This window comes from Balearica regulorum, chromosome 6 (genome assembly GCF_011004875.1).
Source record: "Balearica regulorum gibbericeps isolate bBalReg1 chromosome 6, bBalReg1.pri, whole genome shotgun sequence".
Lineage (NCBI taxonomy): Eukaryota > Metazoa > Chordata > Aves > Gruiformes > Gruidae > Balearica > Balearica regulorum.
Window position 1 is genome coordinate 24,186,302 of NC_046189.1, and position 19,083 is coordinate 24,205,384.

Consider the following 19,083-nt stretch of genomic DNA (forward strand, 5'->3'; position numbering starts at 1 on the left):
TAGTATTACAGACAGGTTCGCAATTCTACTACTGACAAAACAAAAGCATGAAGGGGCAAGGCTGTTACATTTACGTCAATAAAATAATACTGCTTTCTGCAACTAATTTGTGTTTCAGTCAGCAGTGCTGGGGAGTCGTGTTCCTTGTAGTACAGAAGCAATTTTTTGCTTACCTTTTTCCTTTATCTTCCACTTTTCAGATAATGTTCACTTTCAGCAAGCAGCGCAGATTTCCAAAGCTCTTGTTGATGCTGAAGTGGATTTTCAGGCAATGGTATGGTTTTTTTGTATTTTTTTTTATCATCATACAAATGGGTTTGTATTATGGGAATAATAGCAAACCCTCCCTTTTGTTAGGTATAAATCAATTGGCATTTTAAATGAAAGCTCCCATACTTGCATTTCATCTTCAGTAACTGAAATGTTAACATAATGCACCCATGTATCTTCTGTACAAGAAAAAATGTAAAGCAACTCCGCCTTGTATTTGACCCTGTTTACCTACTCTTTCATTTTGTTAATTTTTTTGTGTTCTCACACCATCCCCATCTTTGCATATACTCAAAGAAGTCCAATGTCTAGTACCTTACAGATAGGATATAAGGAAAGGTTAACTTCAGCTAAGTCTGAGATTTGGTCTTTATTGACCTTGTAAGACAAGTAGTTATTTGGCCCTTCTGATGCTGTACATGGAAACTCTCAGACTGAGGTGCAAGCTCTTCCTTTCCTGCCTTCTCCCAGCCCGCAGGGAGCAGTGCTGAACAGGATGGAGTATAGCAGGAAGCCAAGTACACCAGTGCAGAGCTGTCCTTCAGCCAAACCTGCAGGGCTCACAGGGCGCAGAGATCGGGCACCACTCTAAACTGAGGACCTGCACTACCCTCTGTTCATTTTGTACTTTTAGCATGAATAGCTGGTGTATCCCACACACAAAGGAGGGACAGAAGTATGATAGCATCTTCGTACCTCCATCATGTCTTTGCCTCCATGCTGAAATAGCCTCATGCTGGGATAATGTTAAACGTCTGCACATGTTTTTATGATGTCGATCATGTTTGATTTACAGCACTTAGAGGTAGCTAGAACTAACATTCTTTTTATTTTTCTTTCCCACAGTGGTATACCGACAAAGACCATGCCATCACTGGTCAAGCACATAAGCATATTTATACCCATATGAGCTATTTCATAAAGCAGTGTTTCTCACTGCCCTAGCACCGGCCGTTGGGGTTTTAGTGATGGTATTGCTTCAGAGAGCTCTAGTAATGTACACTGAGCCAGTATAAACACTTACGAATCAAGATGAGCTAAGGATGAGCTCATGGGATACCTGTGTGCACAATGAAATGCTAAGCTTTAAAATTATTTCTGTTGCCAAGCAACTATTGCATCTGTATTGATTGTGTTTAATCACATCTTAACATCACCAGAATGTAGGTATGTTGCAGACTTCCAGAAAACACAGTACTTGCTTGAATCAGTACCTTTGATAGTTCACTCTAAAAGAAACACAGTTCTGTTTCTATGCTAGGGTAATAATAAATGATGACAATGTCACAGAGGAATCAACATGGAGATCAGTTGAGGAATAAAAATAATAATATTATTTCCAACAAAAAAAAAAAATTGAACCCTGTGATTATTTCTGTGAAAATACTGATAAAACTTTAAACAGATTTTGCAGAAATTACCTAATGCTTGATAATTATTAGATCAGAAGCACTATCAATCAGGAATACTGCAATGTTAATGTTTTCTGTGAGCATGAAACACTTTTACTGCAGTTCCTTGAGTTAGTGTTTTTTTTCTCTGCAGTCTCTCAGATTACAATTGTAGAAGTCTTGCAAGGAAAGCATGTAACCAGCTTTCACCAAAGAATTTGAATGATGGCACTGAATTTGTTTCCTATCATAGTACTGTGATTTTTGCTTATAGTCAAAAAAAAAAAAAAGTTGCTACTGTGGGGATCTGCACTGGTAAAACCTTACCTGGGACCTCTAGCAGCCCACCATTGTTTCTCTAGAGAACAATTATATATTTTTTTTTAATGTTTCCTATTTACTGATGAATAGGCTCTATTCCTTGCTCTCAAACATAAAAACATTACAATGCAAACCAGCGGTCACCTAAGGCAAAGGCTGGACTGTAACTCTCATGTGAACAGGCTATTTAGCAAATCTGCTTTTCCTTGCAGCCTACCAGTAAACTTCTGCTTTATCTTCAGCACTCCAGGCAGGCTTTTCCAGCTGTTTTCTTAATTTTACATAGATAGAAAAGATGGGACTCACTTCTTCTACTACAAACTGTGCTGCTTTAAAATAATAAAGACATTGGTATGAAAGGTGTAGTTCATATCATTGAAAATGTTGCTCAAGAAACAAACTCTTAGCATTTTACAAAACCCATTGAGAGACTTACAGTGAAGTTTCTGCTTTTGTTTAATGGTATCATGTAATAGAGCATGACATGATTATCTAACAGCTTCTTGATATTAGATGCCAGCATGTGATTATGTATTGTGGGTTATTAGTGACATTAGGTCTGAATGTAAAAGTACTCACACAGACAGATAAAGCAGGAGGAGATGGGGGAGAATGTCAAGACAGTTTGCGCAGCTTGGCCTTGAATGAGATGGGGCCTGAGGTAGAAAGTAAGGTTTTGGTTTCACAAACAAACCAAAACCTCCTTGACTTACAAAATAAATTTTTAGGGGAACAGATATAATCTTGGGCTCGATTTTTTTTTTTAGTGGTTCTAATGTTGACTGGCACCACTGTTAAAGTGCTATAGGATGCAGACTGTCAGTTGTCTCCAAGAGGATATCGTATCCACAGCTTGGATTCTTTTGAGTGAAGTATAAAGGCAGGTCACAGCAATGCAGATAGGCTATAAAAAGATGGTCGTTATGAACGACTGGATGGCTTGTGTGTGCAAGGGGCAAACAATGGGAATGGCATATAGACAAAAAAAGGTATTTCTATAATCCAAAACCTAATAAATATGAGAGCCTAGTTAATGTAAATAATGCAGTTCTGTGATTACACTAATGCATTAAAAAAAAAAAACCCCAACACTTTTAAAAAAAATCTAACATTCTGTGGTCTGGGTAAGTCTTACATGAAGTAAAGATGCAGTTCTTTGACCTCTCACTGGGAAACTGTTCTATACACTCAATGCATTGTCTTAACTGTCTTATCTGTGAGGCATAACAAAGTACAATGCTAATTATCTTGTATTTCTTTGTCTGGAAAGCAACTTCTAAGATATGCTGCTAATAGAGCATGATGCAACTTTTAAAACAAAAAAATAGTTTTATTGCTTTTATTTTAAAAATCAGTGAAGCAGCTCAAAGGGATTTAATAAGATGGAGTCAATACAAGTATTGGAGTTTGGCAGTAGTACCAGCCTTTAAGGCCTAAAAGTTTTTCAGTAGCAGAAATTTAGGGCCCTGAGACTAGCGAAGCTCCCACAATAGGCAGTAGTCTAAGCTGCTGTTCAACTATTAGACACTTCAACTATTGTAGCATTGAGGGATTATAAATTGTATGACCTTACCTATTGATCTGTAAAAAAGACCCAACTGCTGCTGCCTGGTGCACATCATCTCTTGCAGGAGCATGGGGAACCAACTTGTAACTAACTAGTAAATCGGAATTTAATCCCCATTCCCTTCCTGGAGCAGGTCAGTTATGTGCCATCCCTGATGACGTGCTTACTTATTCTTAAGAGTCAGACCAAGTACACCGCCATCAACTACACGCAGCAAGCCAGCACTGCCAGCGTGGCACCTGTCAATGACATTCCACTTGGAAATGGAGCAGGACTGAGCTTCACTGGGTGTGAAGCATAATTAAGTGTCAGGTAGACATCTAAAAATACTGTACCATATTGTATACTTGTTCTGGGGTTTACAGTGTAAAAATAAAATTGAAAATTAGTTAGGATAAATATTTATTTTCACATAACATTTCTTAATTGTGAAAAACACAACAGTCTATTCACATGTACACATAAACTTTTGTAATAAATTACATCCAAGAAATTGAGTAATTTTGACCAGGAATATGAAATTAAAAGTAAATACAGCACTACATTTGCTTTATATTGTGTGTGATTTCAGAATGTTAAGATTAACATTGGAATAGCATTTAAATTCACACAAGAATAGAGTGACTGTTTTGAAATAAAACCACTCTGAAATACTGAACAGAAATACAGAATGCCATTGAATACACTGATTTCTTAATATTCTAAGAGTTGGTCAAGTGAAACTACCACATTTTGATTGTAGACATTATCTGTAACAAAGTCAGCAACATATTAAAACACCATCAGGCTGCTTTCGGGACAAACCAGTATTGAACTTCTATACTAACCTTAAAACAACTGGAATCTTACAATTTATTATCAAGTACACAAAACAAAGCATTTAACCTTAATGCATCAGCATTTTTTTTCCTAAATTTACAAATGCAAACATTGAATTAAATGTAAATCCTTGTGTCCATTAGATTATTTTTTTCCTCCATTAAAAATGTCCTTTAATGGGCTCTGATAACGGAACAGTGACCCTATTAGTTTGCAGCAAAATACAATTATCATTTATGGCTAAAGTAGTAAAACATACACACTCACACGCACAAAAACAGTAGCAGGAATACCTTCAATGTGCTGGATATGAAAAGTTGTTCATATGAGGTCTATGGAAAGATGATTGTATTTTGGAAAGCTGGGGAATGTTAGAGCCCTGTAGCCGAGTAGTTATAAAGATTACAAGACTGTAATTCTTATTAGTAGGATTCAAAGTAATAATGTAATAATGAGAGAGAGCTTTAATTTAATAATTTAAAAATTTATCTTAAAAAAATTTAAAAATCAGTGAATTCCAAGTAACGCAATGTAACTTTTGCTCCACATCGCTATTAATTCAATACCTAATCTCGCAGTCCTTGTTTTACACAACAGAACAGCTTGAAGGATCAGGCAGTAACAAAATCCATTATGAAAAATACCTTTGTAATGGCTTTAAAGCCACATTGTACTTTGCAGTGTTGTTTTTTATCTTTTAATCAATACATGCTTGATGGTATAGTGAAGAGCTGTAACAAAACCAACAGCAAGACACCCATTTAAATAGTACACACTATTAATCTCTGAAATTAAAAGGTTTAGCGTTGTTAATAGAGGACAATATAAATATGCCCTTTATGTGGCTGTATTTTAGGCAATAAAGAGAAAAATCATTGGGCATGTGATATAACTGCATGTGGGGTATAGTTTGTATCTACAAAATTTTCCTATTACAATGGATTGATTAATGACGTAATGCAGTTGTTCGACCTATCATGGCAACATTCATACAATACAAGATAAGATATGGTAATCACAGACTGCATTTTAATTTTAATACTGTACCCATGTCTCACATCAAAGGATGTGGTGGTGTTTTTCAACTAAGGTGACAGAATGTTTTAATAGATATTTTAAATATATATCTTTTTTATATATATATATATGACTATGTTCCAGTTACATAGAAATTTGAATATTAAATACACTGTATTAAATCAAGGAAAACTTCACAAATACCGAATCTGACCCTGCAATCCTCATTGCAAGAGTAATCCATGACTTCGAAAGGACAGCTTGAGGAGGAAAGGATTATCCTTGTTAGTTTGTCCACAGGGTCAGATCAGTTGTTAGTTTAAAAACTTCTTTAATGTTTGCTTGTCAGTTTGGGTATCCTGAAATCATTTACTCAAGTTAGGTGATTTTAAAAAAAAATAAAAATAAAATAAAAAAGGTGGAACAAGTGTTTTCAAGTTCATCTTGAATGAAGATTATTAAATATTCTCACACAGAAAAAGTAGCAAAATACAGTACAAACCTATTAACAGGAAAGTTGAATTTGAAAGAAACTTTGCTTGTTGAATTTATTATATGAATACTGATAAATGGCCTATATCAGCAAAGAACAGGAAGGTTTTTTTGCATTGGCTACTGCAGACCTTTACACAGATACTAGACAATGTAGACATTTAGACAAGGTGAAATGAGACAAATATTGCACTACATTACCTGTGCTAGTTTGAGATGAAAGACAAAAGTTAAAAGGTCAAATCATTTATATTTAGTGGTTGTGGCACTCCTTTCATTTGTTTGTAAAAAATTAATTGAAGAACGAGTCATAGACAAGTCTCCCGGTCAACACCTTTCCCTGAGTCAGCTTTCTTCTCTCTTCTGATTTCAGCACTAGGAAAAGAAGGGGCAAAAAAAGAGTTACAGCAGCACTATCATATATATTAATGATCTACCTGAAAACCAACATTGCACTTAAATTTTTCATGCTGCATAGCACAAACTGGGAAGCAAGTGCAAGTTTCTGTGCTAAATGGTGCAGAAGACATGAGCCAGCATTTTAGTGATGAGAGAGATAGGTAGAGAACTTAAGGTGTACAGAGAGACATGTCAGCCAGCATGCAAGCAAAGATAGCCACTTTTTTTCTTTTTCTTTTTTTTTTTTTTTGGCAAATACAACTGTTAAATGATTCAATAATGGTAATGGTACAGTTCTCAGACAATACCAGCATTTTCTTAAATGGCACAAACAAGAGGTCACAATAAGTATTTCTTGTCTTTAAAATGTCTTGTTGCTCAATGTACATTTAGAAGGAATATATCTGAACTAGAGCAGTGCAAGCCAATTCCCAACTGTAATACTTGGCTTTCAGTCTTGATTGGGGAGAGCAGGAGAAGGCTGGGGGGGTGGTGGAGTGGTTATATTCCCCATTTTGAGCTTAATACATACTTCCTCTTGTATACATTATAAAGAAATAGGTGTCTGGTTTTTTTAAAAAAAGATCATGAAAAAAAAGAAAGACCACACAAAAGCTGTGTCACTAAGAACTCTGAAGCAGAGTTCGTATTTACATTAAGCTTTTTTCCCCAGTTAAAACACTGTTGATTTGACTACAGAAAACAATGTATGTGCAAAGCAGATGGCTATTTTTTGGGGGTGTTTTTTTTGGTGAAGAGGGTCCTAATTTACAACAGCATAAATAAATAAAAAGTCATGTTCTTGCAGTGAGTTTCAATCACACCACAAAAATGCAGAGAGGCTTCCACAACACAGGCATATCAAGCCTTCAACAAAGAGTGGCAGGGTATTTAAAAAAAAAAAGATGGTTCTGAGAACAAACCTGTATCAAGCACATAACCTACCAGGTTTCATGGGAATAATTCCTTAACTAGAATGAATGAGAAATAGGCCAAGTTACACAAGGCTTAAAAAAGCAAGATCAATTCTCAAATTCTTAAGGCGATTCATGCACAATTTTACAATCATCTGACATTTTTCTTCACATAAAAATTGCTTTAAGGATGCAATTCAGTTCAGCCAAAGCTTACTTCTATGCCTATGGCAGCTTCCAGAGGTGTTAATGGAAATAGCTAAAGAATACCAACTTCTGCCACTTCAACTGCCAAATCTGTCACCTTCTGGAGAACAGTGATAGAATTGGGTATGTTACACTTTCTGCACACAAAGGGTATGCAAACAAATTCCTGGGGGGTGAATTTAAAGTGCAGCAGTACAGCAGGCAGAGTTACCTGTGCTTAGTAAAAGCAAACACTGAGGATGTGTTGTGTGCCTTACAGTCTATAATATTTCCACGTTTTAGGTGCCTCTGTGATAGAGGAAAGTCTTCCTTCTATTTAGGATTCACATCTCTGAGCATCTCCTGCAGATGTGGGCCTTAATGCCTTGAGAAATTTGGGGGGGGGGGGGGGGGAAGGACAATTCCAGTCTTTTACCAGTAAAACACATAACTGGTGGATCTGTAAGGGACTTGGAGCTCTCTTCCTCCCTACCAAGGGAGTAGTCTAACCAGCCTGAGAAGGAAGGTTAGGGATGTGGGGTTTGCATATCTTCAGGCAGAGATGGGAACTCATATAATCTACAAAGTAATAGGTGCCTCTTTCTCCAATAGTTTAAAAGACCAGCTAGGACTACCTTCTGTTTGTGGTCAGATCTTCTGCCTAAGTTTTGAAATTCCTATCTATCTGAAGGGCTTAATATTATAAGCAAAGACAGAGGAATATTCAATTACATGTACCAAAGAGGGCTCAGATAGGTGCCTTGGTGTTCAAGTCTACCAAGACAGGCTCAAAGCAGACCTTTAGGTCCCTAGGACTTTAATTAATGAAAAATTAAGGTTGGAAAATTGTAAAGGTCGGGCGCCTATATGGTTAGGCAACAGTTGACTAAGTAAATCTCATTTAAGTCCCCTCTTCAGACACTTAAATACTGTTATGAGTCTGGGACATAAGAACTGTCACACACTACACCACACAGAGCCAGAGGCAGAACAGAGATTATTGTAGATACTATCCATACATCAGGCTGAGAAGTTGTTTCTATAAACCCTTCCTGCCTAAAATCTCTCTTTGGAGATCATCATGGTTTATTGTTGGCCAGTCTTTCGTTGGCCAAGTCTATTTAGTATTTAATTAGTATGAAGATCTTCCAGATCTTATGTATTCCAGAAATCACCCTATGTTGCTAACTGATCAATGCCTTATGTAAAAGGCATTACATGGAATCATAGTACAGTATTGTCATTTATCCCCCATTTAATAATATTTTTGGATATTAGTATAAGAAAGTAGACCTGACAACAGGAAAAGGAGTACTAAACACTTCTGTAATTGAACTTCAAAAGGCATCAGTAAAATTAATTTCAAAACAGCATGATTTCTTTCCCCTATGGTAAGATACCTTTCACTGAAGGGAACTGTGTAATGTAATACTGGTGATCTTGATCATTTGCAAAAATTATCCTTACAATTGCTACCATTCCAAGCTTGCTTTTTCTCAGTACTTACCTAGGATTGAATTATATCTTCATATAATGATAGATGTATTTAGGAATATAATGTGTCTTTAGTTCTGTCTCTAATATGATTTAAGATTAATGTTGTCTATGGTTTTGCTGATCAGAAAGCAAGCCTTCGAGGTTTAAAGTTCTTTGAATCTACTTCTGTCTGGGAATCTAAGACAAGCTAGGGCACATGAAAAAGCACGTTTCAAAGTCTTTAAGAGGCTGTTCCTTTACAACAGGACACTCATGCCTAAACCCATAAAACTTGGGATGTCTCAGTTCCTTTTCACCTCTTTGTTTTCATGAGCAAAGATACAAGAACAGATTGAAAAGGAGCTCATTAGCGTTTCTGTTTTACTGCAGTGAAAAGGCCAAATCATCTTTTACCATTGCTGTCTGAGCCACAGTCTATGTGGATGCTCTTTGCTCAAACAAAACGATCTTTGAAAATTTCAGGTAAAAGCAGCACATGTTTACATAAACTATCATACCAACAAAGAAAGCAACAGCCACCAGAAAACTCACAACTACTGCATACCCCATGGCTGTGAATGTGCCACATCAGTTCTTTCTCTTTCTCCAGGCTTTCACAGCCTGGCCACCAGAGGCACGTAAGGTGAGAAAACCCTCCTGGTCATCCTTCCCCCAGGCACCATGCCAATTTCACTGTGACAGAATCAGCCGATGTGTAGGGTGGAAGGCAAATCAGAACTACACTGCTATTTTGACTGTCAGTGAAATAGCACTGAAATGATCGCTTTAGTGGGCTGCACCATGGGTGTTTGAAATGAAGATTCACTGGTCATCAGCTGTTCATCTTGTTTATGCTGTTTAGGGAAAGGTACAACACTGAAAGGCAGCATGCCATTTTGGGGTGACAAAATTAAAAAATGTATTTCACTACAAAATTTTTTATCCTACTGCATCTTTTCACCATAAGACAATGACCAGCTGTTTCAAACATGGAGCTTGTTTTGAAAACTAGATTTAGAAATGGGCAGAATATAATTTTATATTTTTAAAAAAAGTCAAAGCATGAAAAAAATCTAGGAATAAATTCAATTTAACATTTAAATACATTACATCTTTTTTTAATACACAAGCGTTTTGGAATTTTAATATTCAGGACTTCGATGAAGACATTTTACATTCCTATTTGTAATTTTCTTTCATTCTGTCTCCCCAAAAATTACACAACATCAAGTCATTGGGGTTCCTAGGTGGCACAACTTTGAATTGGAAGATACAGTCAAGGAAAAGGTAGGGGCCAGGGTCTTACCTTTGGGGACTCAGCTTCTAGAGTGATTAGGAAAGGGTGCTTATGACAAAAATGTGGTATGAAACAATTAAGTATAAAATAGTTAAATTTGTGGAAACAGAGGAAAATCTCTCTTACAATCACAGCGTGCTTGTATTTAATATTTTCTTATTCCCATAATAACTCTGTAGCACAGATAAAACATCGTTGCTTCATTTTACATTTGTCTGGCCTAAAATTTAAAAGTATTTAATTGTTTTGAGTGTACGTGAAGTAGGCAGAAAAATAAGTAATGCAATCTTAAAATTATATTCACTCCAAATACTAGTAGATCACAGTCAGAGTACTGGGCTCTTCATATAGATATTTCCAGAGCAGTGATGACCACTTCTTTTTTCAATAGGAAAGAATAAAAGCAAGCTGAACAAACACAACAGCTGTTGTGCAATATCCAGGTGTAGGTTGGTGGTTCATTACACAAGCATCAGGCATGCTCAACTTCATTTTCCACTCTAGCATAACTAAGTAACATGCAAATATTTGTGATTTTTTTTTAAATAAATATATATAGTGAATTTGTGTTTTGAGCTCAGAATATGATGACTGGGCATAAATAAAAGGAAACCTCAAGAAATAAAACTGCAAGATGCTAGAAATTTTTCTAATCCCTAACAAAATATCCTAATATTGGTTTGACATCTATATGTAAAGTATAATATGCAGTAAAAAAAATTAAAACCTTTTAGAAGGAAAGCTTGACTCCTTATCTTTTGCATTCTCTGAGGATATCAACAGTGTCTTCCACACAGCAGTTTTTGCCATTTCATCAGAAATGTTTATCACAGATGGGTCATCTCTAGGCAAGAGTAAAAGTAAATACACAATAAACCAATAAGCAGTCAGTCTTTGTAACTTATTAACTCTACAAAACTCCTTGAAAACTGACAGTGATGACAATAAGTAAGTGCAATGTAAGTTACAAAATTATGTTAAACTTCAAAAGTCCTGAACAATGACTTCAGTATTCTCTTAAAACATCTTAGCATTTTTTTAGTATTTTCCTCCTCCAATAGCAGTTAACCACAGTAGTATCAATAAAATATATCCTTTCACTTCCAACTAACACAGAAAAATGAGGAACTGTGAAATTAAATACTGCTGCAAGATCTCACAGCATGCCAGTGGCATAGTTGGATTAAACAAGAATCCTAAGAACTCCTAATAGTTCTTAAAGTACTTATTCTCTGAAACTCTACCTGCTTTTAAAACAATTTTGAAAGCAATCAAAAACCTTGACAAAGTCAAAGATTTATTTATTTTTAAGCTAAGCATCGCTAATATAAAATAGAACAAAAAGGTATGGACAAAAGAAGAAAAAAATAGACTATTAGAAGTGTGGAATCAAAAATAAGAAATAGGTTGGGATTTTTCAGAGAGACAGTTATTTGCCTTAGGAGACACGAGGGTAACTGCGTGTGAAAATAGAAGAGGAGGCCGCTCTGAGATGGCGTTCCTATGTACTCAGCATTAATGTAGAGGATACTATCAGCAGATATTTCAAATTTTTATTAAGAACTAACTTTCTGAAAACTGTAAATGAGAGTCCTTATGGGCTAGCCACATGTATTATTGCTACCTATAACATAGGTTTTCGTGCTTTTTCAGTTGTGTCAAGCCTGCATTACGCCTTCTCTACCTTGGACAGCTCTTGATTCACTTACTATCTCACATAGATGGAATCTTAATTAGAATGTTTTAAGATGTAATACTGTAAGAACCGAGTTTTTCTGGGGTGTGTTCAAAACCATTCCTGGCTTCCTGCTGGCATCAGGATGAAGGGTTTGACCTGCTCTACATCTTCCTTTCACACCATGCATGTCAGAAGCCAAGGTTCATTATGAACAGCCTGACCCTGCAGTCATGCCCAAGGGAAAACTTCAGCTAATGTGGCCTTTTCCTAGGGACTGAGAGACCATGAGGAAAGAGACTAGAAAAGGGCTGAGCTTGTTAAATGCTGCAGTATATGGTCCAGTTTACTAGTCTGTACTACCAAACATCCTCCTGACATTCAGTAAGCATTAAGAATAAATATTGTGTCATGTTTATTTTATTTGTTTAATTGTAACTCACCTAAAAGAGGAAAGGTATATTTTACCTGTAATGTCCTTCTAGTGGTAACTGCACAGTCCCTTCCTCTTCCATTGCTAACATACTTTGCTCTTCCTAGAAGGAAGGAATTTAGACATTGAGACAGGATACAATGGTGTGAAAAGTGAAATTTATATACTTTAATCCTTTTTCCCCTGTAAGTATTTATTTGAAGTTCTTAAAGTAAGATACTTCTGAACTCTCTTGATTTAAATATTTGACATTTAAAATCCTCTATTTTAAAAGATGTATCTTCATGTTATTTTTCAATGCCAAACAGAGGAGACACGTAACAATAAAGAAAAATTAGTAACACTGAGTGAGCAACTGTATGGTGAATTTTAAATATGACATGTAACAGGATATATACATTGCAATGTTAATATGCAAAAATCAGGAAGCCAAATTTAAGTCTGCACATGCAGACTGAAACAGTTTTATTGCAGTGAAAGGTAGTGAAACAAGACACCAAAATTAATTTTCACTTGAACAGGGAAGAAACTTTTGTGAGTAATAGGAAGTGAACTAGGATACATATCTACCAAAAATCTTTTTGTCAAATATTTACAAATTCAGAAAATCTATCTTAGGGGGAGGGGAGAACAAAAAACCACCCCTCAAGCACCATATCCTGCCTGCAAGAACAAAGGAAAACAAGTATCTGTTAGACGTCAGCTCAAGGCTCCACAGGATGATTCTCAAGACTGATAGAGCCAGGAGGTTAACGTGCCTTCACATGAACGTAACCATAAATCCTACCCTAAACTGCTGTGCTGCGTGTGTGTGAGCATAACAGACACCCAGAGACCTCCATGTCTTTATTCCCTTTGTTAGATGGCTTTTTAACAGTTTATCCTGGTGCCCGTTTGAAAGTGTGAGTTGGCTCTCCCAAAAAGAGAAGCTTACCGTTTTCTGGCAGATCACCCAAAACCCCACATGCATCATACACACTGACAAGTTGGTATTAGCTGCAAGAGCCAGTACAATTTCAGAATTCAAGTCCTCTCTGCACAGAAATTTGTTTCTTCTATGTTTTACTATTACAACTATTTTAAAAGTCAAAATATTTTTTTCTCCAAATGGGAGAAGTCACTTTGTTCATTCCTGTCTCAGAGAGACTTAATTGATTAACATCAAGTGGCTTCCAATGGAGGTCTGTGAGAAGAAGGCATATATAATATCCACTATAAATGTACAAAGCCTTGGAAAGACATGGCCTAAAAATATAAAAACAACTAAAGTGATGAAATTAGGATCCAATCAAATAAGTTTCAGATCTTGTCAACTATATTTCTGAATATTCTTGTGGGTAGAATACTTCTATTTTTAAAAGCCGTGTGATAGCAACTCTCCAATTAATTCCTTAGGCTACATGTCAGAAGTTTTATTACTAGTTAATTTTGTCATTTCCAGGCTTCACAGCTTCATAAGTTTTTGACAGTTGAACAGTTTTAATAATAGCTCCAAATATTTAGAAATGCCAAAATATGTAAAAATAACCTCTCAAAATAGACAGTGAATGAAATAAAGTAACACCAGTAGATTTTCCCAGTTTTGTTTTCTGATGCCATTCTATCAAGCATGGGAAGGAAAGTGACATACAACGAAAACATAAGGATAACAAGGCATTCTTTCCAATAACCAGACCCACAAGCAAAGAGCTACCCTGGTTACTTTTGGTTGCTCTGAATTGTGGTGACAACAGATACTGTAGTGAAACAACGCTCTGGTCTGCTTCGATTCAAGGGGGAAAAAAATGACTCATGTATTTTATTCTCAGCCTGGTAGTTTTGCAGGCACATACTAAATAATAAATCATCATCATGATGTTTATCACCTAGGTAAAACTTTTTCCCCAAAACATATTCTATGAAAGTATGTTGAATATGTCAAAGAAAGCAAAGTTCTAGTTCTCCAGGTTACAAATGAGGCAGTGAGTTGTCAAAGGTCACAGAAGAATCCTAAAGGCAGAGAAATCTAGTTTTCATAGTTACATGTGCAAATTATTAGCTCATGTCCTATTTCTGAAATAGACTTACCAATGGGAATCCTTACACACACTATTTCACTGGTCTCAGATCACATCTCAGAGCATCCCTAGGGATAAATTGCTGATTTATCCATTCCAATTGTCTAGTTTTTACAGTATCCTTGTACCACCAAAAGGCTATGTCTCACAGGTCCCAGGCTTTGGCAGAGGACTTCAGGGCATCTTAGAGGTCATATGCACGACTGTCCCCAGAGCACTCCTGCCAGAAGTGACCACAATCTGCCACAACCACATGGCATCGTCTGCACCTTCACCTCTCGCTGCCACCACAGCCTCACACCATGCTGCTAATCAAAAGTGCTGGCATGGGACACACGACTCCCATTTAAAATAACCTGGCACCAACTGCTCCTGCAGTTAGTACTTCTCCATTGAGACTTGTCCCTCATTTATTTGGGCCCAGTACTGATGTTCCCTAACGGTTGGCATTGATCAGGTGGCTGATACCAGGGACAGAGGTCTTCGTCCCTTACACATAAAGTTACTCTATATTCCCACAGGTATATATGATATTCAAACAGGCAATTCATGAAGCAGCAGCTAGATGAAAACGCTATCAAACAGATGAAAAACTGGTTAGAGATCTACACTCAGAAAGATCAGTGTGTCACTGTCAAAATACAGGAACATTCTGAATGGAAATGTATAAGAATCTGTTCTGTATCACGTTTATAAGAAATGATCTGAAATGTATATTCTTTGAAAGGAGACAAAAGGCATATTCTTTGAAAGGAGATGAGGAGTCCAGATCTGAAACAGTCAACTGGGTGGTAGTGCGACAGGCTGTAAGTGAAAGTCTGAGATTTGGTTAACAGGGGTAAGCAGCGTCACTGACTTTTTCATTAGAAAGTGGAAGTAAATTGTTTCTGCAGTAGCAGAAGGAAAATACTGGCCAAGTGTAATAGGGATGCTGCACAGGGTTATGACACTGCTAAGCGGAAAGGGCACAGGGTGATGGCGTGTGACCCACGTATGGCTCAGATGTAGCTGGGATATGCCATGCCCCTTAAATTCTGCAGTGCTCTCCTCAGCTTCTCCAGCAGGGACGAGACCAGTCCCAATGCAGCGAAGCGCCCCAGACATCTGAGGGCTTTCCTACAGACACAGGTTCATCCCCGCACATCATCTCAGCAGGTCTCAGGAGTTACTATGATATATGATAGTATGGCAGCATAAGAATCTATATCTAACAGACATCCCCACCTAAGCCTATTAGATTTGTAACCTTAAAAGGACTTATGTAAAATATGACAGTATTACACTTTGGACACTGTTAACAAGCCTGCCTGTTGCATGGAATATGCCTTATTTACAGAATTTTCTCTAAATGTCTGAAAGAGTGAAGTGCTACATACAGAAAAAAGAACAACCTGAAACCATGACCGACCTCTTTCTCGGCATCTTCCAGTTTCTTTTTCTTGCTCTCTGGCATCAAATCATCTAACCAACTGAGCTCCCGCTTAGTAAAAAAGAAATCCATGAGCTTTCGGACAAATACCAAAGCTAGGACCTGTAAAGACATTAATTCAAAGAATTAGGAAATTAAACAAGTAAAACTGACAAATACACTTGTAGAGGAATACTTTCAAAAGTGACCACAGTTTACAGCTAGAATTTTATCCTTTAATTTGGACAGGCCAACAGCTGGTCTTCCTTTGTTCAGATGAAGTATGGCTTGAAGCATTTAACAATCACTGAGGTCTTTTATTTTCAATTACTGAAATAATCAGAGAGGCATCATTTAAAGCAGTAGAATAGATTTTTCTTTTATTTCCAGCAGGACACAGAACTATCAGTAAAGTTCCTCAGTGCCATGAACAATCTTCCTTAACGAGGCAATGTTCTTTCTGTAAAATTATTAAGCACTACCCCTTAAATAAAAAGATCAGATAAATTTTAGTAATTTTTATTTTAAGAGAAGAATTTTCCCTAAGAGAATATACAGCTGGGCTATCCACATATATAAACAGAGTGCAACCTAGACTCAAACTAGAGGTTATATGTAGAATTTTTCCTTACTTAATACTGTACAAATTGTCCTTCAATATTGAATCAAAGCAATATTATCATTACCTGCCCACAATTAATTTTTTCTTCAATAATAATTATCCATAAGTGGAAAGAAAAGGGATTTTGAGAGGAAATAAAAAATATTTCATACCATCATAGGAAAGACAATGGCAGCTCTTGAAACCTTTATAATCCACAGAAGCACAAGACAACTCAGCTGAATTACAGTGAAGAGATGGACCTTTCTAAGAGGAACGTGCCTCAGATAAATAAAATCTGGCTGATGCTTTGCAGGCATCCAGAATAACTTTATCCTGTCAAAAAGCTGAAAGAGAAATTTTAAAACGTTTGCATCCAAATGAGCTGTAGGATCATCTATGCTGACATTCACACGCTGCCTAAGTATCCTAAGCATCTGGCTAGTTATTCTAAAGGCAAAAACTGTGCAGAAGTTCAGGAGCACAGAAAAGAACTACCTCAGTTATAATCATGAGCCATGAATCAATACTAGTCCAATGGTGGTAAAGGACTCATCTTCTCTCCAGTTGAGCCACCACAGTAAGAATGAGAATCATATTATTTAAGTAAAGTTTAATTATTTGGTTAGTCATACTTCTCAAATTCCTTTCCATTTTAAATATGCATTTGTCTCCCTAGGTATTTCTATTGCAAGATGTGCTAAGATACTGGATTCCACTGAATTACATTCTGTATAGTCTCCAGGAAACATCCTGCTCATAACTGCATAATATAAACACAAAAGAATAGTTACTTTTATATTATACTGCTAAGATTTCAAGTCAAGAACTCTGAAAGACATGAATCAATTGTGAATCAAACTGAATGGAAGCTGGTTGATCCCGTTGGGCATACACACTATTACACTGCCTTTCTAATACATTCTAAACTTTTGGTTTTCAACAACTGAGCTCTGTTTCCTTTAGCACATAAAAGATGATCATGGAGGGATCTCTTCAGTCTTTTATTTTTTATTTTTTTTTAATTCCCAGTTTACTTCACCAGACACTTTATCGCAGGCTGTTTTCTTTTGCATTTTCTTGACAAAACCAGGAACAAAAAACCAAAAAATGCCAGAAAGCCAACTGCCATGCTGTTAGGAATGGATATGAGAGGTTCTTGTTTTTCAGACCTATTTGGCTCCACACTGACCTGAGACTCTGTGTCAGCTGCTATGGCACAGTGATGATGGTGATGCACCACTTCTCCCTGCATGGATGATCCATGCTATATTCACAGAGTCTTCAGGAATTTCAAGTTTCAGGAATTTTTAGTGAGTATGTGCAAACTGCATTTTTTTAAAGGCTTATAATTTGGCCAGATTTGAACAGATTTCTTTTTCACAGAAACAGCAAAAAGCACATCCTCCCACAAAAACCATCTTATCAAATCTCAATTCCTTGTCCCAGCTTGGAGGAGGGAGATGCTATAACTTTTCCAAGTAAAGATAGCCAGATTTTAGCATGCCTTAAAAACACTCCTCAATAGTGTACTTTCTCATACCCTTGTTCTGAGAAACAGCTGAACCATATTAAGTTGAAATTATCTAAACCTCAGTGAAAGCCAAACTATACTTCTTAGAATATCAACTCAAATGATAAGAACAAGGCAAAGTTATAAAAGAAGAGTCTCTGAATAGAAAACACCAGCCGAAAAACAAGAGATGTTGCCATCTTTGCCCATAAATAATAGCGTGGTAAAAAAAGGACATTTTTCACTCGCAATCAAAAATTTAAATATAAAGAAAAACAATCAGGCGTTTTCTTTGCTCTTTGTATTTGACAAGCTTTTGCACTGTATAATTCATGTTTTCATCACGTGATTGTTCTTTCTCAGTTGTCTTGGAAGGTGTATCAATACCTCAACTTTCGATAACAAACAAAGGCACACTTGAAAATTGGAGTGTAAGATGGGGTAAAAGATTTGACACCATGCCATTTACCGCTGCAGTTGTGCAGGAGAAATGGTACATAGGATACCTTTACCAGCCCTGATCCCAATGCTGGAGTGTGCCTGGCTTCCACCAGGGGCTCCTGCTTAAGGGCACTGCAGGAATGCTGCCCTTCCACTAGACTTGCTCTTTGTCCCAAGACCACAAATTAAGTAGCATGGGACTTCCTGGCCTGGGGCATTTATTTGCACAGGAAATGTCTTCAAAATCTCACCTCTGTTAGTTTTAGGGCAAGTTAGTCAAAAGCTTCATATAGGCAAAGTTCAAGATCAAGAGTACTGAAAAGACAGCAGGCAAGCAAGTCAATGGGGAGGGAGGGGAGAGATCCTGATAGTTGTTACTCAGTTTTTAGGCTTAGCCAAAATTCCCTTGATAACAAGGGAGAACAGAAAAATCACCACCTAAAAAATGAAAAATTGGGGCACATTATCTAAAGGGAATACTCTATTTAGAGATAATCCATTTTCCTTTTTAAGTGAGTCACTTTCAAGAATTTAAGACTGGCAACATTCCTTTAAGATTATACTCAAAAGATAACAGAATAATATAATAAGGATACACGTTTTATCAAAAGCATCATCAGTAATATACTCTTCATAAACCCATTTTACCTGAATTCCCTTTAGAGATGAAGCACCCATGTAAAGAAATACTCCATAAAGTACTGGCATAGGAATAAACTGCACAAACAAGCAGAGAAAGGGAAAAGCATATTAAATACCATTCAATTTTAATGCTTCTAGAAAGACATTCTAAATAGTTGAAATTC

The 19,083-nt window shown here is 36.7% G+C and overlaps 2 protein-coding genes across 7 annotated transcripts in view; one reads left to right on the plus strand and one right to left on the minus strand.

The window, feature by feature from the left end:
• The window catches only part of DPP4 (dipeptidyl peptidase 4), a 42,581-nt gene extending 40,240 nt beyond the window's left edge, over positions 1-2,341 (plus strand). The window contains exons 26-27 of the mRNA XM_075756823.1: positions 201-274; positions 1,117-2,341. Of these exons, the coding sequence (XP_075612938.1) occupies positions 201-274; positions 1,117-1,215 (173 nt within the window). The 3' untranslated portion in view covers positions 1,216-2,341. The remainder of the gene's footprint in view (positions 1-200; positions 275-1,116) is intronic.
• A 3,773-nt stretch (positions 2,342-6,114) lies between these two features.
• SLC4A10 (solute carrier family 4 member 10) overlaps positions 6,115-19,083 on the minus strand; it is a 192,495-nt gene continuing 179,526 nt past the window's right edge. For 5 of the 6 annotated variants that reach the window (XM_075756822.1, XM_075756817.1, XM_075756819.1 and 2 more), the window contains 6 exons: positions 18,926-18,994; positions 16,497-16,670; positions 15,723-15,845; positions 12,293-12,360; positions 10,877-10,993; positions 6,115-6,252 (listed from right to left, as the gene is read on the minus strand). In XM_075756822.1, coding sequence (XP_075612937.1) covers positions 6,186-6,252; positions 10,877-10,993; positions 12,293-12,360; positions 15,723-15,845; positions 16,497-16,670; positions 18,926-18,994 — 618 coding nt within the window. In that variant the 3' untranslated portion in view covers positions 6,115-6,185. Of the gene's footprint in view, positions 6,253-7,221; positions 7,248-10,876; positions 10,994-12,292; positions 12,361-15,722; positions 15,846-16,496; positions 16,671-18,925; positions 18,995-19,083 lie in introns of all 6 variants that reach the window. The other variant, XM_075756821.1, reaches the window with a different exon arrangement.